This window comes from Dermochelys coriacea, chromosome 4 (genome assembly GCF_009764565.3).
Source record: "Dermochelys coriacea isolate rDerCor1 chromosome 4, rDerCor1.pri.v4, whole genome shotgun sequence".
Classification (NCBI taxonomy): Eukaryota; Metazoa; Chordata; order Testudines; family Dermochelyidae; genus Dermochelys; species Dermochelys coriacea.
This window is the reverse complement of record NC_050071.1, coordinates 141,121,473-141,147,807: the sequence shown is the minus strand read 5'-3', so window position 1 is coordinate 141,147,807 and position 26,335 is coordinate 141,121,473. Positions and strand designations below refer to the sequence as shown.

General features: G+C 46.4%; 1 protein-coding gene across 10 annotated transcripts in view; it reads right to left on the bottom strand.

Annotated features, from left to right (window-relative positions):
• Window positions 1-26,335, bottom strand: part of RAB11FIP5 (RAB11 family interacting protein 5) — a 118,234-nt gene that overhangs the window by 28,066 nt on the left and 63,833 nt on the right. For 9 of the 10 annotated variants that reach the window (XR_006280652.1, XM_043512804.1, XM_043512806.1 and 6 more), the window contains exons 2-3: window positions 17,681-18,138; window positions 13,983-14,712 (exon numbers count right to left, since the gene is read on the bottom strand). Coding sequence is in view for 9 of the 10 variants with exons in the window: in XM_043512804.1 (XP_043368739.1) it covers window positions 13,983-14,712; window positions 17,681-18,138 (1,188 nt within the window). In the remaining variant the exon portion in view is untranslated. Of the gene's footprint in view, window positions 1-13,982; window positions 14,713-17,680; window positions 18,139-26,335 lie in introns of those variants that run through there. The other variant, XM_043512805.1, reaches the window with a different exon arrangement.

Sequence of the window (26,335 nt, the reverse complement as noted above, 5' to 3'; positions counted from 1 at the left end):
CTCCTGACCTAGTCACCTTACGCTTGGCCACCCCAGTCTTTAGCGCTAAAGCCAAAATCCTTCCCACCCTGAAAATAAGACTGAACTGTCCCCAGCACCCAGGGCATCCTTCCAGCTCTCATCGACATAACTATGAAGGGATCCACTCCAGAACAGCATTTCTCGCTGTGGCCCAAGAGGCTTGGGGGGAGGGGGAAGGGGGGAAGCAAAGAAAAAAAAGCAAAGCCAATTTCAACAGATTTAAGAATACAGAAATGTCACAGGGACCAACTGTATTCCCTTCGAGATACACACAGAACCCCTGGCATTCAAAGGGGGTCTCTCTCTCTCACACACACACACACTATACTGGAGATCATACATACGTCGGACACTCAAATACTTGGCACTCCCTTAGCCTGTCCTGTCTTTGATCAGCAGGGACAGCTCTCACGTCTGCTGGGTGTTCTCTACTCCAAGATACAAGTTTTTTAGAAATGGTCACAGTCTTTAGAAATCCTCCAGAAAGCAGAATTCCTGCTTCTGTTTTACTCCTCTGAAATAAAGAAACTTTACACTAGGGGGAGTGCGTGCTCTGCATTGCCTCAATGGAAAGTAAACTCCCACTTTAGTTTAAAAAAAATAAACAAAAAAAAAACAACCAACCCTTCTTCATTGTATTACTGAGGTCAAGGTGCGGTCCTGAAAACATAAGTGATGTTTGATGTATTAGGATCAGAGCTACACTCCCACCCTGCTCAGCAGAGCCCGACACCCGACGTTCCCATTCCCTGGGGAAGGTTCTATGACTTCTTTGGCACCATGCCTCTGATGCACAGCATTTACAATGCTGCATAATTGTCTCCACTGCTTTTACATCTGGAGGAGTTTAACTGACTTGATCTTGCTTTCACTTTTGTCAATCTCCTCACCTCTCCCACATACATTCCATTTTTCTCCCTTGCTCGCAGCTGGCCCCATGCTTCCCTCTCCTGTCAGAAGAGTAGCCCTGGCTGGGAGTTTGAGTATGGCCTATGCATAACGGAGCGCTGTGCAGTCAGAGGTCTGATCTAAGAGCTGGGAGCCAGGAACTCCCAAGTTTTAACCCTCGCTCTGACACCAGCGACCCCTGTGATCTTGTCCATGTCACTTTGCCACTCTGTGCCCCACATTTCCCATGTGTAACACTGTGATAATACTTGCCTATCCCATAGGGCTGCTGGGGGTTAGTAAATGAATGTTTGTAGAGAGTTCTGAAGAATAGGGCTGTAAGTATTCAGTGGGAGTTGATTTTTCTGCTACAGTGCTCTCCATAGTTGGAGACTGGTCCTGCTTTGAGCAGGGGGTTGGACTAGATGACCTCCTGAGGTCCCTTCCAACCCTGATATTCTATGATTCCATGATTCATAGACACTGCTTGGAGGCTCTTTCATATTAAGTTCTGGAAGCTGAAAAGGAGAAGTGACCCCCACTAGGGCTTCGCTACCCTACCCCCACCTCCTGTCTCCATTATTCGGATGGTCCACCCCTGTGATCAGTTACCACGCCTATCTCCACTGCTGCACCTAGCTCCACCAGCAGCAATAAATGGACACGATCCTTGAGAGCATGGCTTCTGCCTACCAGTTCTGTACAGCATCAGTGAAAGAGATCAGAGTGGTGTTAATTTCACTGTGGGGCAGCTGGCAAAGATCTGAGGGGCAGCCAAGGCTGCAGGCTCAGGGAGGTGACACTGCATCAGTGCACATTTCTACTCACATTCGGAAAAAATACTTCACAACCAAAACAGTTAAAACTTTTTTTTTTTTTTAAATAGTGCTGCATTGTGCAGGTCCCTTCACTTACCAGAGGAAACTTCTCACTCTCCTCTGGGAAACAGGGTTTTTGCAGCCCTGACATCAAGAGGACATTAACGCCATCACCTTGCACTTAAAGCACATTGCAAATTGGCAGGATTGGAACACATTGTATTTTTGTCCCCCTTTTACAGGGGACAGACATAGAGGTTAACTGACCAGTAAAATGCATCGAGTCAGCACCATACATAGGGCTAGAACCCAAGAGTCCTGACCACCAGCTCCTTCTACAACTGCCACTCTCAGCCACACCTCTTTAAATATGGGAAGGGAGGAGCTGAAATCCCATTCTAGAAATTCTGCTCAATGCCTGTTTTTGACGGGGGGAGGGGGGGAGCTTGTATGACGACCACTCCTGTCAACATCATAATCCAAACAGGCATTTCCCGCTCCCACCCCCCAGAGCATAAGATGATAGAAGGATAGGTATTTGCCAGAGAACTCAAGAACCTGAAACTCCTCCTACAGCCTCCGAGATGGGGTGGGGATTCAATCAATTATTTTCTGCTCCTGTTTGAATTTAAAGAACAAAAACAAACAAACAAACAAAAATCTTCCTATTTCCCTAATGTTAAATTTTTGTGCCTGCCCTCCCAGAGCAGTAAATGAAACACCCAGACTAAAAGCCCTCTAAAAGCTTCAGAACTGAACTGAGCTAAAATCCTTTCACAGGAACTGTGACAGTGCTTGTCTCTAAAAGAGTACGTCTCAACAAAGCCATGCTACGCCAGAGAGCTGTTCTCACAAAACTAGGAAGAACAATAACCAATATACCACTTTTCAGTCTGAGGATCTCAAAGCTATTACCAAAGTTAATGGATCTCACATCCTTCCCACCCCCAGATTTACCCCACCTGCAAAACTGGGATAATAAGGCACAGAGGCCAAGTGCCCAGTCCTGCAACAAATCTCTGGCAAAGTTGGGAAAAAAACCCAGGAGACTTGGCTCCCAGTCCCTAGATCTAATCCCTAAACAACACACACTCTTCACCACATGGGCACCAATTCAGCTAAAGCTTTTACCTCCATTATCCCCCAAATATTTTTAGCTCTCAGTTAAGAGAGAGCACTGGTGAGACCTCACCTAGAATACTGTGTGCAGTCCTGGTCTCCCATGTTTAAAAAGGATGAATTCAAACTGGAGCAGGTACAGAGAAGGGCTACTAGGATGATCCGAGGAATGAAAAACTTGTCTTATGAAAGGAGACTTAAGGAGCTTGGCTTGTTTAGCCTAACTAAAAGAAGGTTGAGGGGAGATATGATTGCTCTCTATAAATATATCAGAGGGATAAATACAGGAGAGGGAGAGGAATTATTTCAGCTCAGCACCAATGTGGACACAAGAACAAATGGCTTCCTCTGTAGCATGGGGCATGGTTGACTTGAGGGAGGCTTCTCTGCTCCTTGAAGTCTTTGAACCATGATTTAAGGACTTCAATAGCTCAGACATGGGTGAGGTTTTTCATAGGAGTGGGTGGGTGAGATTCTGTGGCCTGCGCTGTGCAGGAGGTTGGACTAGATGATCAGAATGGTCCCTTCTGACCTTAGTATCTATGTATCTATGAATCTAAGAGCTGCACAGCGAGAATCCAGAAAAAGTATCAGCTGGGTCAGGCTGAGCATCCTTGACTTCAGTGCCTTTTAAAATATTGTATTGGTCTTTCTTACTAGACACCAGCAGCCCAATCACCTCAATTCAAACCAGCTTGGTACTGGAATAGGAGAAAGCTTCCTAGAAATCTGCCTGTAGGTTGTGTTCTCTTCACGATGCTCCCCGGGAAGTCAAGGTTTTTATCGGAGACCAACCATTCACAGGTATAGTCAGCTATAAATTATTGCTCCTGGGGGGTCAGAGGAGGAATAAAGGCTAAAAAAAATGTTGCCCATCAAATATTTAATCACAGGCATTATGTACACACTTGATACTGGGCTCTCCAGCATGCAAAATCCCTGTCCTTGCCACTGGAAATCAATATACCTTGAAAGGGATTGGACCACAGGGACGTACCTGGCTGGACATAGGGGAAATCTGGAAAAGCCTCCACTATAAATCCAAGAGGAAAGTGACGCATGACAGCACAAACCCGTTCACCACACCCTTTTCCTAGAAGGCTCTGTAAGACCCTAATATTTTGGCGGCTCATGATTTTAGATCCTGAACATGACAACACTAGAAATTATTTAAGTGTCAAACTGAGATGGGACCAGCAAGATCTAGCAACACTAGTTCCTCATTCGGCTCTGTTACAAAACCCTGCAAACCAAACACACGGCTCACTTACCTAACACACCTTCCTGTTGGCATTCACTTGTCCTCATTTGCCACACTCACTCACTCACTGAGTCACTTTCATCCAGATCGTAGGCTCTTTGAGGCAAGAGCCATCTGACTTTGTGAGGTGCTGTACAAATCCCCAAAAGGGCGCCCAATCTGATTGGGGCACTTGGGCCCTCCTGCAGTACAGCAGGAGTACCTATCTCCTCTTCCTAGCCGCCAGTCAATCCACTGCCTTTAGCTTCCCTCCTTAGACTTTAGGAGAAGAGCCAGTGTCCTGGTGTCAGATAGTTGGTCGAGCCTAAGTCTCCACTCTCTCTCTCTACTCCAATTCCAACACCTCAAGTCATCAGACTCAGAAATAATAATAGCACTTAGCAGTTTATATACACCTCCCTTCATCTAAGGTGGAGGCATCATCCTCATTTTAGCAATAAGGAAACTGAGGCACACTGTCAGGTGGCTTGCCCAAGGTCTCAGAGTGAGCCAGTGGCAGAGCAAATGACAAGGCCTGTCAGTCTACAGCACCCACAGTTAGACGAGCTCCCAGCAAGCCTGTTAAAAGCAACCATATAATCACCGCCATATCCCTCTTGCTGCCTACACTCCTCCAGAGCCTCTATTAAACTATTCATTCTCCCCTTCGTGCCTTATTCCAAACCACCCCTTCACCTAAAGCTTCCTCATTGTCTGTCCATTGACCAAACTACCCCCACCATAAAACAACCCTCAAAGCTTGCTGACACCCAACAGGGCTTCCTTCACAGTCTATGGATGTTCGTCTATTACAGGCAAGCTACTGTCCATGTCTTTAGATTGTAAGCTCCTTGCAGCAGGGACTAGGAGTTTCTCTAGGTCTGCAGACCAGAGAGTACACAGTCAGGATTCAAACAACAAACCTTCTCCCTTGAGTCTCTTGCTTGAGCAGTTATCAGGCAAGCTTTCGCACCAGGGTTTGGATTTCCCTTCCCTAGCCCCACCCTCTTTCTCCTCCACTCACATTCTCATGGAATAGCCAACTGTAGAAACATTCCAAGAAACGCATCCCAATTCTTCCTACCATATCAGCTATTTGTCAGACTGTGATCTGAGGGTGTTAAGGACTACACAGTTCTGCCAGGGGCCCAGGAGGTGTGGGGGGTCCATACATTTGCAACAGCCTGGACTCACAGGTCTACACTGTTTTTTAAAACAGTGGCTCTCAACCTTTCCAGATTACTGTACCCCTCTTGGAACTCTCATTTGTCTTGCGTACTCCCAAGTTACACCTCACTTAAAAACTACTTGCTTACAAAATCAGACATAAAAATACAAGTGTCCCAGCACGCTAGTACTGAAAAATTGCTGACTCTCTCATTTTTACTATTTAAATTATAAAATAAATCAATTGGAATATAAATATTGTACTTACATTTCAGTGTCCAGTATATAGAGGAGTATAAACAAGTCATTGTCTGTATGAAATGCAAGTTTGTACTGACTTTGCTAGTGCTTTTTATGCAGCCTGTTGTAAAACTAGACAAATATCTAGATGAGTTGATGTACCCCCGGAAGACCTCTGCATACCCCCAGGGGCATGTATACCCCTGGTTGAAAATCACTGTTTTAAAATACTGACTAACCCAGCTACTCCCATAAAAGGAACATACAGAACAATGAGCAAAAATAAATGAATAAATGGGGGGGGGGGGAAGGAATCCACTGTTTGGCAGTATTTTGTATATCTTGGCCTCCCTCGATTAAAAAAAAAAAAAATACAAGCAACTCGAGTGCCTCATCTTGAGCCAACAGATAATCAGTGAGATTTCTCCTACAGTTCCCAGTCTGCTCTTCCGAGTAAATACAGCAACACTGCACTTCATTCAACAAGCACTCACAATCCAGAGATTGCAACGTGCTTTGCAAAAGGAGGGTAAAGCTGTATTAGAAGAGAAATAAAACCACATGCACATGGAAAAGCTGATGCACAGAGGTCAAGGCCCAAATTCCAACCATAATAGAAACAAAGATCAGGTGTTTTCCCCTCAAATAACAATGGAAAAAAAATCGCTCCCTGTGCTGATGTGGGTATTAATGGAGTCAGAACTTTGCCAGCAGCACCCAGCCAGCACCATGGAATACGCTAGGAAAACTAGCGCTTCAAGGCCTTCGCATCCTGCAGGGAGAGACCAGAGGCAGCAGTTATATAATTTCCCAGGCCCAGGCCAAGACTTCTGAGGCCACCTGGCCCAGCAGTACCCCAAGGGCGTCAGTACCCTGGACTCTGAGCCGTGTTGCAGGGCTGGGGATGAGGGAAAGGACAGTAACCGGAGTGGGGATTAGTTATAGATCGGTCTCCAGATCACCTTCACTGGCAAAGACTTCAGAGCATACGCTGCACATCTGATCAATGGGATTTCTGCTCTCCCAACATGCACACACGGAGGGACCCTCCCCTCCCGCCCCCTTGGGAGCAGCAGAGTGAGCACCCCAAAGGCCGCGCACCCGAGGAAGTCTTTAGTGTTTTAAACGCAAGGGGCAGGGAGGAAGAGAGTCCATGTAGAAGGGGTGAAACAAAAGTCAATCTAAGAGCTACAACTACACTGCATACAATCTAAGGGCTCGCAGTCCCTTCTCCAAGGGGAGGCCTGAGTATTAAGGGATCGGGGGGGGGGGCACGCGCTACGGGCGTTTTTAATAAGGGCGTTTCAAACATCGGACCATTAGAGCACAGAGCTAGTCCGAGCAGCTCAATGCTCCCGCCATTTTTCACACCCGCTCGGGGCATCTTGCCTGAGACGACAAGCAGGGACCGCCCCGCCCTCGGGGCTTGCACAGTGCCCGGCCCAGCCAGCCCCCGTTTCCCAACGGGGCCTCGGGAGCAGGCAGGGAAGACCCACCCGCCCGCCATTCGGCGTCCCAGGGAAATCCGTCGCCGAGGCAGGGAGGGGAAGGGAACGAGGCCTTCCAGTCGCTCTGTGGCGATGCCCCTCCCCACCCCCAGCTCGGTTCTCAGATCGGGGGGCAGAAGCTCTCCTCCTCCTCCTCCTCAGAGCAGCCGGGGAGCCCCCCTCCCCGCCTTGATCGTCCCCCCAGGCCTGGACATCTCCCATCCCCCTCACCTGCAGGGACTAGGCGCAGAACCAGCCAAGCCACCAGCGGCACCCACCTCCGGCGCGGCGGCTACTCCGTGCGGTGGCGGGGGCAAGCTGGCGCCGATGCTGGGAGAGGATGGTGCCGGCTGGCCTCGCCCCTCCGAGCCCTTCCCAGGCCGGCCCGGCAGGAAGCAGGAAGTCAGCCGTGAAGAAGCGGATTCATCCCTCACCCCTCTGCAGTTTCCTAGGCTGTGGGAAGGAGGCGGCTGGGGTTCAGGAGCCCTCCCGCTCGAGCCTCCGCGACGGACTCCAGCCAGACCTCTGGGCAAGTCGCCTTGGCCCAAACGGAAAGGAGGAACCACTGATCACCAGCACCTGACGCGACACACCTGGGGCCTGAACTTCAGGGGTGCCGAGCGCCTCCAACTCCACCTGAGGCCGAGGCACACTCAGGTGATCAGCACTTCTGAAAACCAGGCCCCAGCTGTCTAAAGGGGCACCCCAAACAGGGGTAGCCCCCCCACTCAGTGGCTACTCTTGAAAATCTGGCGGTCCCCCCCCCACCTGTGAAGTGGGAGAGGCCACAACTTACTGCACACCTCCCAGGGATGTTGTAAGACTTTATTTCAGGCCTGTTTCCATCATCTGCCCTGAAGCCATCTCCAGTGCTGGGGTAGTGACAGGTTTCACTGAAGTGGGATTTCACTCTGAGACTTGCAGCGACAAGGGCCACTGGCTCAGCGAAACAATGGGGGCCCGATTCTCTACTACCCTGCATGGCATGACGTCACTTACCTCTGTGTCAAGCGAATGCAAGGGGGGTGCAAAATGCTACTTGGCAGCACTCCCCTCTCTCTCACCAGAGGTAGCATTTTACACCCGATTTGCACAGGTTTAAATGGCTACAGAAGGTGCACGGCAGTCCTGAATCCAATACCTTAATACGTCCAGCTGAGCAGGTTGGTCAAGTTAGGTCAGGACGGCCACAGAGCTGGCAGAAGTTGTGTGCTGCCGACTTCGAAGTGCACAGAGCTGCCACCAGCGATTACTCAATAGCTCAGGGAGGTCTACCTTTAGGCTAATTGAGTTTGTTTGTAGTTAGGGGGTTTTAAAGCCCTTTGAAGATATAAAGTGTTGCCTGTTTTTACCATAACCTCGCTTTATGGTTAATGGGTTGAGTGAGTTTCTATATTTGCAATTTGCCTGATTAAACCTATTTAACTACATCTTTCACTATTCTATTGGCCCTTGCTCACTAAAATATACTCATTTGATCATTCCAACCCAGTGGCTTTCAACCCTGTGGTCCGCAGACCCCTGCTGGTCCACAGACTGTGTCAAACATTTCCAAAGGGGTCTGCACCTCCATTTGATATTTTTTAGGGGTCCCCATATGAAAACCCCTGTTCTAACCCATGATGATCCTAGAAAAACGTGGGTGAATAGGTCTCAGGCCTGGCCTGGCAAGCTTTCAGGACAACTGTGCAAGGTTGCATTAATTGGAGGGTTCCCCCTATTTTTTGTCATCAGCAAAAATGACTAAACAAAAATACTCCAGCAACTGTGCTTATTTCCCCAATTCCAAACTGCCCTTCCCCCATGCCTTCCCAGCTCCCAACAGTACCCCACCCAGACAATGAAACCTCCAGCCTCACCTCTGCCAATATCTACCTGAGTCAAAAATAAGCTGCACACTGAAAATGGAGGGACATTGTACCTAGTTAATATTTAAACCTGACACAGAAGGACTCAGTAGTGATTTAATTTTCTTATTGAATTCAATCAAACCTGAAAGTTTAAATGGATTTGCACCTGGCCCAGAATTCCACGAGCGCTGGTGCTGGTGAGTTCACAGGGTCTGGTGTGTTCCATTACCAAACGTAGGAGCCGCCCACACTAACTACAAGGCCTTCACTTGTGACATTGTTAAGTTGCCTGTAATCAGGCAATTTAAGAATGGGCTTTTTACCCATGTTAAGTTCTACTTGCTTACTCGGTTGACTTGCTGGGGTTACTCTGCTTCAACAAGAGGCAGCAGAAAGGAAGTCGCCATTCGAAGGGAGGCTTGGGTGGAGGTTTTCTTGCAGGAAGACACCTGCTGCTGACTTGCTCAGTTGCTTCTGGGTTAGTGAATGGAGAAGTGCTGCTGCTTGTGGTTCACATCAGAAATGAAGCAAGAAGAGCTTGCCACTGACTTACCACATGGCCCTGGACACTTCACTTAAACTTGCCGGCTTCAGTAGCCCAACTTGTAAAATGGGGCTAATGCTGCCCTACCCGTAGAGCACAGGGGCGTGGGCAAATTGGTCAGCACAGAGATATACAGTAAAACCACAGAGTTACGAACTCCAGAGTTACAAACTGACTGGTCAACCACCCACCTCATTTGGAACCGGAAGTATGCAATCAGGCGTGGCAGAGAAAAAAAAAAAAAAAAAACAACCCGCAAATACAGTACAGAGATGTGTTAAACATAAACTACTAAAAAATAGAGGGAAAGTTTAAAAAAAAAAGATTTGACAAAGTAAGGAAACTGTTTCTGTGGCTGCTACTCTGAAACCTGTTTCTGTGCTTGTTTCATTTAAATTAAGATGGTTAAAAGCAGAATTTTTTTCTGCATAGTAAAGTTTCAAAGCTGCATTAAATCAATGTTCAGTTGTAAACTTTTGAAAGAACCACCAGAACATTTTGTTCAGAGTTACAAACAATCTCCATTCCCAAGCTGTTTGCAACTCTGAGGTTCTACTGCATAGTCAACACAGAATTAGTGATCCAGAAGCAGAAAGTGAAATTAACTAAAAACTGACTAGTTTAGTTTCCCTTGCCAAGATGAAAGAAATATAAGATGTGAACATACTGGGTAAAATTTTCAAAAGTCACCTAGCAGCCCAAGTCCCATTGACATTTAATAGGAATTGAGATCTCAGGAAGTCCTTTAGTGGGTAAAACTCTTTCAAAAGTGCCCATCAAATACAGGAACTCCTCACTTAAAGTTGTCCTGGTTAACGTTGTTTCTTGTTTCGTTGCTGATCAATTAGGGAACATGCTCGTTTAAAGTTGCTCCATGCCCCCTTCTAACTTGTTTGGCAGCCGCCTGCTTTGTCCACTGCTTGCAGGAAGAGCAGCCCGTTGGAGCTAGCTGGTGGGGGCTTGGAACCAGGGTGGACCCGCAGCCCCCCACCCCCCTAAGTTCCATGTGCAGCAGTTCAGCTGTCCCTCCCCACATTCATAGAATCATAGAATCATAGAATATCAGGGTTGGAAGGGACCCCAGAAGGTCATCTAGTCCAACCCCCTGCTCAAGGCAGGACCAAGTCCCAGTTAAATCATCCCAGCCAGGGCTTTGTCAAGCCTGACCTTAAAAACCTCTAAGGAAGGAGATTCTACCACCTCCCTAGGTAACGCATTCCAGTGTTTCACCACCCTCTTAGTGAAAAAGTTTTTCCTAATATCCAATCTAAACCTCCCCCATTGCAACTTGAGACCATTACTCCTCGTTCTGTCATCTGCTACCATTGAGAACAGTCTAGAGCCATCCTCTTTGAAACCCCCTTTCAGGTAGTTGAAAGCAGCTATCAAATCCCCCCTCATTCTTCTCTTCTGCAGACTAAACAATCCCAGCTCCCTCAGCCTCTCCTCATAAGTCATGTGCTCTAGACCCCTAATCATTTTCGTTGCCCTTCGTTGTACTCTTTCCAATATATCCACATCCTTCCTGTAGTGTGGGGCCCAAAACTGGACACAGTACTCCAGATGAGGCCTCACCAGTGTCGAATAGAGGGGAACGATCACGTCCCTCGATCTGCTCGCTATGCCCCTACTTATACATCCCAAAATGCCATTGGCCTTCTTGGCAACAAGGGCACACTGCTGACTCATATCCAGCTTCTCGTCCACTGTCACCCCTAGGTCCTTTTCCGCAGAACTGCTGCCGAGCCATTCGGTCCCTAGTCTGTAGCGGTGCATTGGATTCTTCCATCCTAAATGCAGGACCCTGCACTTATCCTTATTGAACCTCATTAGATTTCTTTTGGCCCAATCCTCCAATTTGTCTAGGTCCTTCTGTATCCTATCCCTCCCCTCCAGCGTATCTACCACTCCTCCCAGTTTAGTATCATCCGCAAATTTGCTGAGAGTGCAATCCACACCATCCTCCAGATCATTTATGAAGATATTGAACAAAACGGGCCCCAGGACCGACCCCTGGGGCACTCCACTTGACACCGGCTGCCAACTAGACATGGAGCCATTGATCACTACCCGTTGAGCCCGACAATCTAGCCAGCTTTCTACCCATTGCCATGTGCTGCTCCTGCTCTCTGCCTTGGAGCTTCTCCCCAAGATCTCTGCTTGCTGTTGGGGGAGGGGCAGAGGGGAAGAAGAGGGGGGCTAATGTCAGGGTGTCCTCCTCCCCTCTGCTTCTGCACCCTGCTTGCCCCATCTTCCATAGAGCAGGGGGAGGACACGGATGGAGGGAGCTGCTGCCTTAGGCAGCAGCTGCAGTCTGGCCTCAGCTTACTGATCTAATTAACAAGTAAGTGTACTTCTGACCCCACTCTTCATACTTAAAGGGGCAATGAGCATCTCTCTCTCTCAAACACACACAGAGTGTTTCAGAGTAGCAGCCGTGTTAGTCTGTATTCGCAAAAAGAAAAGGAGTACTTGTGGCACATTAGAGACTAACAAATTTATTAGAGCATAAGCTTTCGTGAGCTACAGCTCACAGAGTGTGTGTCTGTCTGCCCTCCCTCCTTTCCTGCTGCCTTGTAGAGTGTGAGAGTTAACCCTTGAGGGCTCAGCCAATTGTTCATCATTTAGCAGTAAGGCATTCCCTGGGAAATATCGCACCCTCTGACTCCTCCACCTCAACCAAGCTTCACAATCATCATCATTGTGTACCAGTATTAAATTGTTTGTTTAAAACTGGTGAAAAAAATTTCCCTGGAACCAAACCCCCTCATTTACATTAAGTCTTATGGGGAAACTGGATTCGCTTAGCATCGTTTTGCTTAAAGTCACATTTTCCGGAACATAACTAAAACATTAAGTGAGGAGTTCCTGTAGCAAGCAGTAAGATTGTAATTTGTAACATATGACTTGATTGTCAGATGTAGCAAGCACTGAACCCTCCTCCCCCTGCCCCAAACTGCCACGGGAGCAATGCTCTGATAACATAAGGTGGAAGTCTGCGAGGTGAGGAATGTCTTTGAAAAGTGATTTTATTTTTTCCTTTTATAATTCCCCCCTTTAATCTGGTTCCATGTGTCCATGGTCTCCTGCAACTGTAGCATTTTCCATAGGGGTACAAGGGAAGAGTTATTTTTTCCCCTTAATAATGAGCATGCAAGGTAGCCATACTTTATCATCCTTGTTCAAGCTGTTGCACTCTGATAACATTGTAAGAAACCCTTTTAGTATGTGAACCGATTGTTTCAGCACCCCAGGCCCTTACTTCAAACAAACCAGGGATTGTACCTCTTATGCAGCCCTAGACCAGCATTCTCAAAACACCCTTTTATTTTTTTTAAAAAACTTGAGTCTCCAAAGAGCAAACAAACTTTTCCTCCTGCTTCCACTCCAGGCAATGTTGCAAACCTAAACAAATTCTTAAGAACAGCATGATTCATGCAGAGCTCAAGGCACAGCAAGCCAAAGGTACTTCAGAATTTATTTTCCTTGATGGACCAGGGATAAGCGATCAGTTAGAGTTACTGCATTCATCCTTTTTATTAAAGTCAGTGAACGCGGGGGTGGGTGGGTTCACCCCTGCAATATCAGCAGGAAGATGGGGCTGAAAATGGCAGACAAGAAAGCACAGGTGATGGAACTAGGGGTGCTGCTGCACCCCCTAGCTTTAAGTGGTTTCCATCAGACACAGGGTTTACAGTTTGGTGCAATGGTTCTCAGCACCCCCACAAGAACTCAACCGTTAAGAAGAATGAAGAGGATGGGGGTGGGAATTGCATCTCCATGATAGAGTCAGCATGTAAGAGGCACAAAGCTGAAATAGTTCCATGTGCCACAGACTCTTGCACCTGTGTAGAGGATGAATAACCACGCTATGCTAGAGCAATTAGAGATGCACAAGCAGGAGGAAAGAGGGAAACAGCAGAGCCGGGGGTTAGCCACTTCAAAAGGGTCACTCACATTACCCAGTGTTACCCACCTACCACCCTCCTGGGGCTTGGGCAGCACAGTGCCACGCTGAATCAAAGATCAGGAAGGCATCCTCCTTTGTAAGCAATGCACCTGTAACTAGCTACCTTGATCCCCCAGATCCCAACTGGGTGCAACAGGAAGTACAAAGGGAATGTTAGCTACCTAGGGATAGTATTTTATAGCACTTTCCCACCAAGGATTTCAAATATGCTTTGCGAACATTACTGAGTTAAATCTCCATCCCGGAGAGAACTGTATCATCCCGAAGGCCCAGAAGGGAAACCTGCCTTGCCTGAGCTCACATAGTGGATCTGTGGCAGAAGCAAGAATAGAACCCAGGGCTCCTGACTCCCAGTCCTGTGCTTTAGCCACAAGACCAGCCTTCCCCCTGCAGGAGACACGGACAAATATTTATACTCCCTTAGAAGTATTTTTTCCTATCACAGGATGGCTAGAAAATAGGTTTGGAAAGTGCATCTAATTTGGAATCACAGCTCCATTTACACTGTAGAGCAACGTCATAACAGCACAGCTTTTTAGATTGTATCTTGGGGCAGCTTGGTTAAAGAGCTATAATGGCCTCTCAAGTGTGACTGTAGGGAGTAGTTCAGCAAAGTCCATAATCCTGGTTTTACTGACCTGGGTTTCTGAGAAGGTTCTTTGGTGTCCTTGGATCCAAACCAGCTGCTGCTCTTACTCTTCTCATCTCCAGCAGCTGTTACTTGTGGAGATATGGTCAGGGATGATCCCAGCTTCTCCCCCAAGCTCTTGTTCCCTGCATCACCTTTAGTGCCCCCATGGTGGAAGAGGCCAACCTTGGACTTCTTATCTTCCTTTCTGGTTTCCTCAAGTGATTTGTCTTTCATCACCTCTATGGAGAAGACCATTGGCGTTGCGATCTGCACAGGTCTGGTCTCTAAGCGGCTGCCTTCTTCCAACTTGGCTCTACCTAGATGGTTGCTGAGGGTTACAGCTTTGGTTGAGACCTTGTTCTCCTCTTGTACTGCTAGGCTGGGAGGAGAGGGAAGGAATCTGGGCTCTTCTTTCTGCTGCCTGACTCCCCATGGCAGGTTTTCAGAGTCAGGAAGAGGGTAGCCAGCATGGAAACCCTCCTCAGACTTTCTGGCGATATTCTGTAGAGGCAGGGACAGCGGCAAGGAGCTCGGTAGGCCAGACATCGGGCTCTTTGGTGCAGGTTCATCACTATAAACATGGCTTCCATTGACACAGAGAGGGGATCTGGAAACAGGGTCATCCTTTGGCTTCAGATTTTGGATAGCTTTTGGCTCAGCTACCACGTTAAGCTGGGAGATCTCATCACTGAATGCTCTCTTGTGGGTTAATTTTGGCGAAGGCAGATAGTCTTTAACTAGAAAGGGGAAAAAGCAGCATCAAATGAGACCATCTGCCTTGACCCCACATATTTCACACAGCAGCATTGCCTTCTACCACCTGCCAATGCTGAAGGTATCAGTGAAACTGCTCCAACTCCCACCCTCACAACCCCAGCTGTGGCTTCTCCTGATCATATAATGTAATTATAATAAATACTGAGACAAGGGCATGAGCACATTGCTATAGAAATCTCACCAAGAGTAGCAATATGATCTCACTGAAGGATCAAGGAAGGAGGAAAGGAGAATAAAACCTTCCTTTAAAATAAATCTGAAAGTTAGTAATAGAGGCAAGAAACTATCTGAAAAGATCTTAGCAGTATGTGGATTTGTGCGGAAGCATGGCTTAAAATTTTACATGGGGAAGGACTGCTCCTCTAAGATTCACTAGAACAACTATGCTAACACACTGCTTTGTGAACAACAGTCAATTTAGTTGAGAACATTATGGCGGATGGGAAAATGTGACTTAAGATTTCCCTGCATTTAGTCCCATTTCCAGGTCATACAGTGCCTGAAGACACGCAATAACTTTTTTCAATTAGTTGTAGAGTCCAATCTGGAGAATTGCCTGACATTAAATGGTGCACATCAGATTCGACCTTCCCACACAATGTGGTTTGTTTTTTCCCGCGGATGCATATAATTGTGCGAGAGCATCAGGTAGCAGCAGTTATGTGCATTCTCACTCCAGCACAACCCAAGGCATCAAACTTAAGGGAGCATACAGCATTGCATGGCTAAGAAGCTGGTTTTTAATGCATTAATACTAGAGCTGTTGATTAATCACAGTTAACTCATGCGATTAACTCAAAAAACTTAACTGCAATAAAAAAAAATTGCGATTAACTGAAGTTTTAATCGCACTGTTAAACAATAGACTACCAATTGAAATTTATTACGTATTTTGGATGTTTTTCTACATTTTCATATATATTGTATTCTGTGTTGTAACTGAAATTAAAGTGGATATCATTTTTGATTATAAATATTTGCACTGTAAAAATGATAAACAAAAGAAATAGTATTTTTCAATTCACCTCATACAAGTACTGTAGTGCAATCTCTGTGTCCTAAAAGTGCAACTTACAAATGTAGATTTTTTTTGTTATATAAATTACACTCAAAAAACAAAACAATGTAAAACTTCAGTACCTACAAGTCCATTCAGTCCTACTTCTTGTTCAGCCAATCGCTAAGACAAACAAGTCTGTTTAAATTTATAGGAGGAAATGCTGCCTTCTTCTTATTTACAAATGTCACCAGAAAGTGAAAACAGGCATGTAAATATCTTGCAACACCGGCTACAACAGTGCCACGAGAACGCCTGTTTTCACTTTCTGGTAACATTGTAAACAAGAAGCGGACAGCATTAGCTCCTGCAAATGTAAACAAACTTGTTTATCTGAGCGATTGGCTGAACAAGAAGCAGGACTGAGTGGATTTGCAGGCTCTAAAATTTGACAACCTTTTATTTTTGAATGCAATTATTTTTGTTCATAATTCTACTTCTGTAAATTCAACTTTCATGATAAAGAGATTGCACTTCAGTAATGGTACAAGGTTAATTGAAAAATACTATTTCTTTTGTTTTTTACAGTGCAAATACTTGTAATTGAAAATAAATATAAAGTGAGCACTGTCCACTTTGTATTCTGTGTTTAATTGAAATCAATATATTTGAGAATGTAGAAAACATGCAAAAAATTTTTTAAATAAATGGTATTCTATTATCGTTTAGCAGCGCGATTAATTTTTTTTTAATTGCTTGACAGCCCTAATTAATACCGATTGTTACCAAGGAACCGCTTCTTGATCTAATAAGGGAATTTCTGAATGTATTGTCTCAGGCCAATCAAATAGTTTATGGATTAATTACAGATTTCTCTCAGCAAACAATAAAAGCTAATGCACCATGATGGCATCCCTGTTCTGTGCATTGCCTTTGGAGTGCTGAGACTGACAGAACTCAGATTGCTTTAGTCACTGGAGTCCAGCCACTGTCTGTTTAGACACTTTTCATCCAAGCCTGAAAAGTTCCCTGAAACAGCAGACGCAGCAGGGAAGCTCTGTAAATTAATGCTCCATTTTGCTTGACCACTGTGCATTCAGGGCTCACTGCTGGGAAGACACCAGATGCTTGGAACCTACTTTCGAGAGGTAGAGCAGAATTCTCTGTCTGTGGTGTATGATGATAGTCATCACTGGAGATTTTTAAGAGCAGATGAGAATCACCTGTCAGGATAATACTTAGTCCTGCCCTGAGTGCAGGGGACTGGACTAGATGACCTCTCAAGGTCCCTTCCAGTCCTACAATTCGAAGAACCGAAAAAATGGATCCACAGTAAATCTTTAATGTATGGATGGCCAGAGCTTTTGGGGACAGCACAGAACGCAGCTCCTGGCATCCATATGTTAGGACTCACCATTTCTCCCACCTTTGCTCCAAGCAGATTAACAGAGGGGGCCATTTTCTCTTTCAAATGGCATTCACTAGACCCCAAGGAGAGAGTTCAACACCCGCTGAAAGAGGCTGCTCTTCCAGCTGAGGCTTAGGGACTACACTCTTTCAGAACCATTTTCCTGAGCTGAAGATAGCTTGATCTTCAGCTGCACTCTGAGCCCTGGAGGGTTGGCAGGACACCACAGGGGAATTTTGCCTTGCTACAGACTGTGCTATACCAGTTCTCTGCATAAACAGAGGGTTTCAATCTCCAGGTCTGTCAATCTGGCATTAGAACAGCCCCACCCACCATTCATTACTGGGGGAGTATCTCTGGCACCTTCATGCCAGCACCCAGCCCCAGCCATTCAAGCGTACAGTGAGCCTCACAGAAAAAAGTAACTTATAAAGGACCCTTCCTTCAGGTGAGCAATCAGTTAATGTACCCAAAGTACTCTAGGCAGCCCCTTATTTAGTGATTAAAATCAGTATCCTCTTACCAGAGCGCTCTATGGACAGACTGCTGTGTCTGCTCGGGGATTTGGTTACCTCGGGAACATTGATGGTTATGCCAAAGTTGTTAGCCAGGCTACCGCTGGCTGAGGAGATGGTGCTGTCGGAGCCCAGCGAGGTGTTGGACTGGGTCAGGGAGGACTTGCGGAGCTTGTTCTTGAAGAAACCGCCCTTGCCTTTGGATTTCTTGCCCCCTAGCTCATAGTCCTCCTCCATGTCGAGGGCCCCCATGCTGCTGGGGATGATAGCAGAGGCAGATTCCAAGTCATATTTCTTCTTCCCCTTCATTTTGTCCTTCAGCTTGCCGAAGGGCGACCGGGGCTTGTCCTTCATGGAAAGATCGAACATGCTGGCCGTCAGGTTGTTGCGGGTAAACTGGATGGTGACCTGGATGTCTCCTCGCTCCTTCTCCTTTTTCCCAGCCTTGGAATGTAGCTTGTGCCATCTGGAGTTTGAGAGAAGAGGGGAGAAGAGCCTGTTATTTCCAAGACCAATGACTGAGCCAGAAGGTGCTCAGAGGGAAAGGCCTAAGACAAGAGACAGCAGGAAAACAGAACTGATCAGGTCTGCACAGCGGCTCGGGGAATAAGCTGACATACTGCACTGGGGAGAGCACCTAGTCACTAAGACAGTGCAAACAGGCTGCTTTTCAAATCATTAGATTTGCTGCTTCTTGAGTTCCCATTCAGCTGTGATCCCTTCTCACAAGCCAGGGAGCCCTGATGCATGGAGGCTTAGCTGCCATCAATTTTGTTACATCCCTCAGAGCAGTCCCTGGGGCTCTCCTTGGAGCGGAGTGGTCCGAGCTCACTCCTAGGACATAACCTGCACTTCCACAGCACCCCATGTCCAAGGAACTTGGGGCGCTCGACAAGCTAGTGAATTAACTCTTTCCACCCTCCTTGCGAGGTGAGGCAAGTTTTATGATCCCCATTCTAAAACTGGAGATGCAGAGACCCAGAGAGGAAAAGTGACTTCCCCAAGGTCACATGGCAACTCTCTGGCAGAGATGAGAGCAGAAGACAGGTCTCCTGACCCCTAAGTCCTGGGCCTTCTCTCCACAAAGGCCTGAGGTCCCATCCCACAGCCAGAGGATGGAGCCCTGTTGAAACAGCTTAGGCGATCTGGTGAGAGGAAGCCAAGCTCTCTGGACAACTGGCTTGTGCTACCTCCTTCCACCCATGCTCTAGCTCCCTCCTCCTGCTTTAGGAATCTCCTCCCCCGCACTTCCCAGCTGCTGCTACCCTACTCAGTGTCGACTTCACCACCACGCCAGGCTAATAAAGTGAAAGGCCTAATTTTTAAAGACCATGTTTTATTGCGAAGTGCCTAGGATTCTTTTCATGCCTACTTGCCGTCTGAACAGTGTGCTGTTAGCCTGGTCCTGCTTTGCTCGCTGTCTGGCTAGCTAAGTGTTCTAATGAACCACCGACATTACGCATGAAGGTCAGAAGTTCCTTGTTTATATGGAGACCTCCTAGACAGGACACATGACAGCTTTGATCTGACAAGGGCAGCAGGCCAGAGCACAGTAGGAACAAGGGCAGCAAGGACTTCCTCCGGACGCTAATGGAGGCTAATTGCGGACAAGGGGCTCTACATAGGATGTTGTGGGATTCCACATGCGACTCAGTTATGCTACATAAGGCTGATAGGCAAAAAACTCGCTGGCAGGTCTCCCACCTCAACCAGGGCTCGGTCACCACCAGGGACAAAGATGCTGCAAACAGAACGTAACAAGCTTTCCAACGATGTCTGAGCCAGCCCAGAAGCCGGCTCTCCCCACTATGTGACAGTGTGACCCCAAGGGCTCATGTGGGGTCAGTGGGTTGATGAGATTCATATACACACACAACTCAGGGCATGAAGGTGCCATTTGTAAACAGACCTTTTACCGATGCATGCCATATTTTAAGGCATATTCCTACACTCAGTTCTCACCCTATTTCCACAAAGTAACTTGTCCACATTAAGACAAATTACCCTCCACAGTAATACTACATGTGCGTTCCAGAGGAAGGCCCTCACTGATCAAATTTAAAAAATGACTAGTCTATTAATAGACACAAGGTGGATGAAGTAATATCTTTTATTGGACCAACTTCTATTGGTGAGAGAGAGCAGAAAATAAAAGATTACCTCACCCAGCTTGTCTCTCTAATATCCTGGGACCAACAGGGCTACAACTACACTGCACAGTCAATTAATACCTTCTTAAAGAAGATTCTGGTTAAAAGGAGACAAGCTTGGAAATTCAAAATTAAGGCTCAACTTGAAGAGCGGATGCTCCCCTGCCCCAAGCGTGACTGACTAGCTCTCCCAACCCACCTGCCCTGTGCCTGAATTTGATTTTGCCATAAGGAGTGTCTATTAGGAAGGGAGAAGAAAACCATTGTGGTATGGGAGAGGCAGGATAGCTGAGTGGTTCAAGCACACATCTGGAAACCAAGAGTTTCTTTATTCCAATCCTGGATCCACTGCACACACCCCGCCCCCTTGGGAGAGGATGAGGGAACAAACAGGTGACAGACGTGAAGTACACGTACCACACTACTGGACGGTGCTCGGATACTATGGAACCTACATACAAGGGGAACGTTAATCCCAGTCTCCTGGGGAAACTCTATTGCAGTATCCGTTAGGCTGCAAGTTCCTTGAGGCAGGGACCGGTTTGTGCGTGTGTTTGCTCAGCATCTAGTTCAACAGAACCCAGACCTAAACTGCAGAGCAACAACAACAACAGACCGCTACTGCCCCAGCCACTGTCTTAATTTCCCAACCTAAACTGTTGCGGAGGGTTTCTGGGCAGCGTCACAGATGGCTGAATTTCAACAGTATTTGAAATGATTCCTGTGCAGTTTGTAAAGCTTTCTGGATCCCTGGGGACGAAAGATGCCATGGCATCCTTAAGGCCACTACCCCATATCTCCTTCAAATCCCTCCCCAATATCCACATCAGCCATGGCGCCTGCCAGAAGTCAGCCAGCCTGCCAATGATAGTGGGAGAAAATGGTGTTTCTAGGGTTAAACCCTCAGAACTCAGAGCCATCCAGCTGCCAGCCTGATCATACTACCCGCACCCTCTCTCCTACTGGCTGACCCTCAGTCGCGTCTGATTTCAAAATCAGATGAGAATGTCTTTTGGGCAGGTCCTTGTCTGTGTGTCTGCACAGCATCCAGCACCATGCAGCCATGACCCCAACCAGAGTATCCGAGTGCTACCATAATACAAAATAATTAATAGGAACTTGGCATCTCTGTCAAGTGACAGGCTAGCTTCAGACCCGTTGTGGAACATTATTCCAGGTCACAAAGCCAACACAGCACTGTCTGCACTGGGACAGCACTTTCACACCAGGGAGAGGGGGAACGCTCCTTCAGTCCAGCCCAGCTTTGGCCTTGACATCCTGAGCACTGCCAACTCTCGCTGATTTCAACGGGAGCAGCTCAGGATCAGGCGGCCTCCTCTGCCCTCGGTATCCAAACAAGGAAACCTACAGACTTGTGGTCAGTGCCTTACTGGATGTACGCCACCAAGAACAACAGCTCTGCAATGCTGCTTAGAAAAATCATCCCAGCAAGCAGGAGGAAGGTGCTGTGAACACACCTACTTCCCTCCAAGCCATCCTGCAGCTTAAGTGTCTCCATGCCAGCTCCCATGCAGGGTTTATGCTGCATAATTTCCTCCAGGGGCACTTCAGGAGCACAAGACAAGAAAACAACACCCTGTGTGCTCAGATACATTGCTTTTTTCTAGCCACAGAACCTCCTGTTGGTCAGATTACAGGGAAGGTACTAGCCCAGTATTATCTACAGACATGCAGCATGCACAACCAAAGTATCCAGGAGCACATCCTGCAAACCAAATAAGATCCCATGCTGTCCAATAAGTCACAGGCACCAACCCCTCCCCACACCACAGTGTCCCATCAGTTTGAGTTTCACAACTAGATGCACACATCTCTGGGGGTTCAGCTTTCCTGTGAAAACAGGACAATAAGCAGCCATGTATTACTATTTTTATACAAAAAAACTGGTAAGTCTTTCAAACTTAAAATACAAGTAGTTGCTGTTTCCCCCTGCGCTGTTTCTGCTGGGTGTATACCACACAGTGCCATCAGCAAGTGACGGGACAACCTGTGATGTCAGGGCTACGACAACTCAGGTCCCAGCATAACCATCTAAAGGAAGCTGCCAGTGAAATGTATGCTGGAGGACATGAGCAGTTAATGTGAGCGTAGAGCTCTACTACAACTGCTCGGAGCAGAGATCATGGTATCTGGTCTGTGATTTGCTTAAGTCTGGGTGAAGTTACTCAAAGCCGTATGAATCATAGAAGATTAGAGTTGGAAGGGACCTTAGGAGGTCATCTAGTCCAACCCCCTGCTCAAAGCAGGGCCAATCCCCAACTAAATCATCCCAGCCAGGGCTTGTCAAGCCTGACCTTAAAATCTCAAAGGAAGGAGATTCCACCACCTCCCTAGGTAACGCATTCCAGTGCTTCCTCACCCTCCTAGTGAAAAAGTTTTTCCCTAATATCCAACCTAGACCTCCCCCACTGCAACTTGAGACCATTACTCCTTGTTCTGTCAAAACAGAGGGAATGCACTTCTCTCTACAGCTTCTGATCACACCTGTGAAATGTAGGGTGGGAAGGGACCTCAAGAGACCATCTAGTCCAGCCCCCCACACTGAATAAGTAAGTTAGACCATCCCTTGTCCAACCTGTTCCTAAAAACCTCCAATGACAGCGACTCCAAAACCTCCCTAGGTAACTTGTTCTAAGTGCTTAATTAACCCTATAGCTAGAAGTTTTCCCCAGTATGTAACCCAGATTTCCCTTGCTGCCAAGCAAGCCCATTACTTCTTGCCCTGCCCTCAGTAGCCATGGAGAACAATTGATCACAGATCTCTTTAGAACAAGCTTTCACACAGTTGAAGACTGATGGCAGCAACTGTGGCTTGCCCACTGCCTTCAGCATCTTGGGCAAAGTGAAGGAGACCTGCATTTGAAAAACACACACATCTGTAAGTCTGCCAGTGCTGCGAGGGTGAATGTGATCCAAGTGGACCAGCACTGGAATGAGACCCAGCTAAGAGATGCTGCAGAAGTGCTGCTAATTGGTTAGGCTGCGATCTTCTCTCTATCTTGGCACTTGACCAATGCCTATAGCATTTTATTACAGGGTGGTGCTGCTGGTGGCCCCGTCTTTCAGAGGAAATCCAGAGAGGTTCCGATGATAATTTAAGTGGTGCAATGATATCTTTAAAGAGGCGATGGTCAACAAATTGCTGGTCAAACGCCAATCTCTGTTCAGTCCCTCAGTCTCTCTTGCAGTTGTGTTTGGATGGAGCTTTCTTCATGTCTTCAATGGCTGCTGTTAGACCGCTGCCATGTTCCACCCAAGAGGTGGCTGAGTTTCAGCGGTGGTGGCAGTTAATCCCCTACCTAGCTCACAGGGGTGTTAGGTTGAGAGTAATTCATAGTAAGAGAGAGATAGTAAGAGAGCCATACTGGGTCAGACCAATGGTCCATCTAGCCCAGTATCCTGTCCTCTGACAGTGGCCAATGCCAGATGTCCCAAAGGGAATGAACAGAGCAGGTAATCATCAAGTGATTCATCTCATCACCCATTCCCAGCTTCTGGCAAACAGAGGCTAGGGACACCATCCCTGCCCATCCTGGCTAATAGCCACTGATGGACCTATCTTCCATCAATGGCTGGACCCACTACAGAAATGAGTAGCAGAACTAAGAGACGAGTTTCTGGAACCTGCATCTCCTGCAATGGTAGGGTGGGAAAGCAGCATTTAGACCCTCTCCTCCCACCCCCAGTCCACCTATCCCCAACTAGGATACATGTGGGGTTCCTTCTGCCCCCTTCCTCTAATTGTCAGCAGCATTTCTCCTCAGGCTGCTGGTTGCCACATCAGAAATAGAGGCAGTGAAATCCTGGAATGATGGAAGTCAGCACAAACCACCCACTTGCAAAAAGGTATTTCCCCCCCATACACATCCAGAGAAATGCAGAGTCAGCTGGGCTTATACTACAGCTGGTCCTCCAGTTGTCCATACTGGAGTAAGTGAGAAGTCACTGGATCAAGTCTATCCTCACTACTTGGATGACTCCAGCCACTGCAGGTTCTGCAAGCAGATAATGCACCAGGCAGTGGGAGCTGCTCCTCCCAAGGTAAGCGAGCACATTGCCATCTGGCACAGCTGCCCTGTATCTCTCTGCCCCATCTCCTCACCCTCCATTTAAAATCTCAGCTGAAATATCTTGCTGTAGCTGGTGCCTTCTAAAAGGGAGAGAGGAATTCACCTTTATTTTACTGCAAAACATTCTGAGATAACATGATAACATGCAAAACACAATGTATTCTATCAGAGAATTCTGGAGAAATGCAAGGAGGAGTCTTGTAACTATTTTACTTCATTTGTGCGTGTCTGTGTGTGTCTGTGTGTGTGTGTGTACACACAGAAGAGCTTCCTGTATTATAAATGGTTTCAGAGTAGCAGCCGTGTTAGTCTGTATCCATAAAAAGAAAAGGAGGACTTGTGGCACCTTAGAGACTAAAATTTATTTGAGCATAAGCTGTCATGAGCTATAGCTCACTTTATCGGATGTATACAGTGGAAAATATAATGGGGAGATTTTATATACACAGAGAACATGAAACAATGTGGGTGTTACCATATAGACTGTAATAAGAGTGATCAGGTAAGGTGAGCTATTACCATCAGGAGAGCAGGGTTGGGGGGGACCTTTTGTAGTGATAATCAAGGTGGGCCATTTCCAGCAGTTGACAAGAACAGTAGGAAGGAAAACAAACAAGGGGAAATAGTTCACCTGCACATCTACCAATGTGAAACAGGACAGTCTCTACATAAAAGAATAAATGGACACAAATCAGACATCAAGAATTATAACATTCAAAAACCATTTGGAGAACACTTCAATCTCTTTGGTCACTTGATTACAGACCTAAAAGTGGCAATTCTTCAACAAAAAAACTTCAAAAACAGACTCCAAGGAAAGACTGCTTAATTGGAATTAATTTGCAAACTGGATACAATTAACTTAGGCTTGAATAAAGACTGGGAGTGGATGGGTCATTACACAAAGTAAAACTATTTCCCCTTGTTTATTTCCCCTCCTACTGTTCTTGTCAACTGCTAGAAATGGCCCACCTTGATTATCACTGCTGGTAATAGCTCAGTTAGATTATATTAAAATCGCGTTTTCTGTGGCAGATGGTCCCTTTAAACAGAGCAGTATCACAAGGCAACTATTAACTAGGAGTCACATCTGGCTTGTCTTATTGAATGGGAGACTTTATTTCAGTGGGTGAAAGAAACAGTAACTGCACAAACATTCCAGTGTAATATCAGCCGTATCACAGGCCCCACCAGGGAACAGGTAGCAAACCAATCCAATTTTTGACCCCATCAAAACCACCATAAAACACAAAGCTACGGTATGGTCCAATATACATCTTACAAGAGTACAACTAGGGTATTTGGGGTACTCTGCCAAGTGTTACTCTTTGCTCCGACACAAGGAAAGGATCAAGTTTGAAAGTTCAAAGTTATGTACATCATGTTGTGCTGATCGCTTCCAGAATATGCAGGGCTGGGCAATGGAAGCAGAAAAACACAAAGCCACAGAACCATAAGCCGCAGAAGGAGCAATCTGGTTTGCAAAGCTGCTACAGGCAAAGCAGCAGAGAGTGCACTTATGGCGCACACGGACAGCTAGTTATATCCGCAGCTCTGCAATGGACTTCTTATGACCTTGGGCAAGTCACTTAATCACTGATTTAGTTTTCCCATTCATAAACTAGATAGAATTCTGTCTACCTCATAAGAAAGTTAGTGTCTTTGAAAGATTTAAGATGCTCTGAGATATTGATATGAAAGTCATTAAGTGTGAAGCAGCATAATTAGCATCATCTTGAAACAGACAGACAGACACCCTCACCTACAAATTTCACTAACCTAATTTTAAACACCCACTGCCAAGTTCAGTCAAAACTTAGCAGCCAGAAGATGTAATCTCATTAGATCCCACAACCTAAGAAGGGTCAAACTGGTCCAGTACTTGCTATAGTGAGGTCTTTCACCCAACTATTATCTGTACTTAACTATTAGCAAATCAGTCCTGAGTTCAAATCCAAAGCAAGACACTAGGGATGGTGCCTTGTGGGAAATTTTTACAGAAAGTTTAAGTCTCAACATTTTGTTTTCACATTTCTCTCTCAAAATTACCTTCATTTGAGCAAAAAGATTAATTTTTGAACTATTAAATTCTGTTTTGACAAATCAAGAGGAAATCTGAAAGCTTTATGGCATGCAAAAGGTTGCTGGGACCTTCAGGAACAAAGGCTAGACCAATTCTTACTGCCAAGTTTTACAAAAAAGGAGTCTAGACATTTCCAGGCATAAAATTGCAAATATGTTCCCCAAAGTTTCATGGGAAAAAAACATATCCCAACTGTATCATTCATCAGTTTGTTACAAACTATTTAGAGAGAGGACAATCACCAAGAAGGGAACCAAATTTAGAACAGTCCCAGGGCGTAACCAGAAGATGGGATGAAGAAAAGGAAGGAATTTCGGCTGAATATCAAGAAGCTATTAG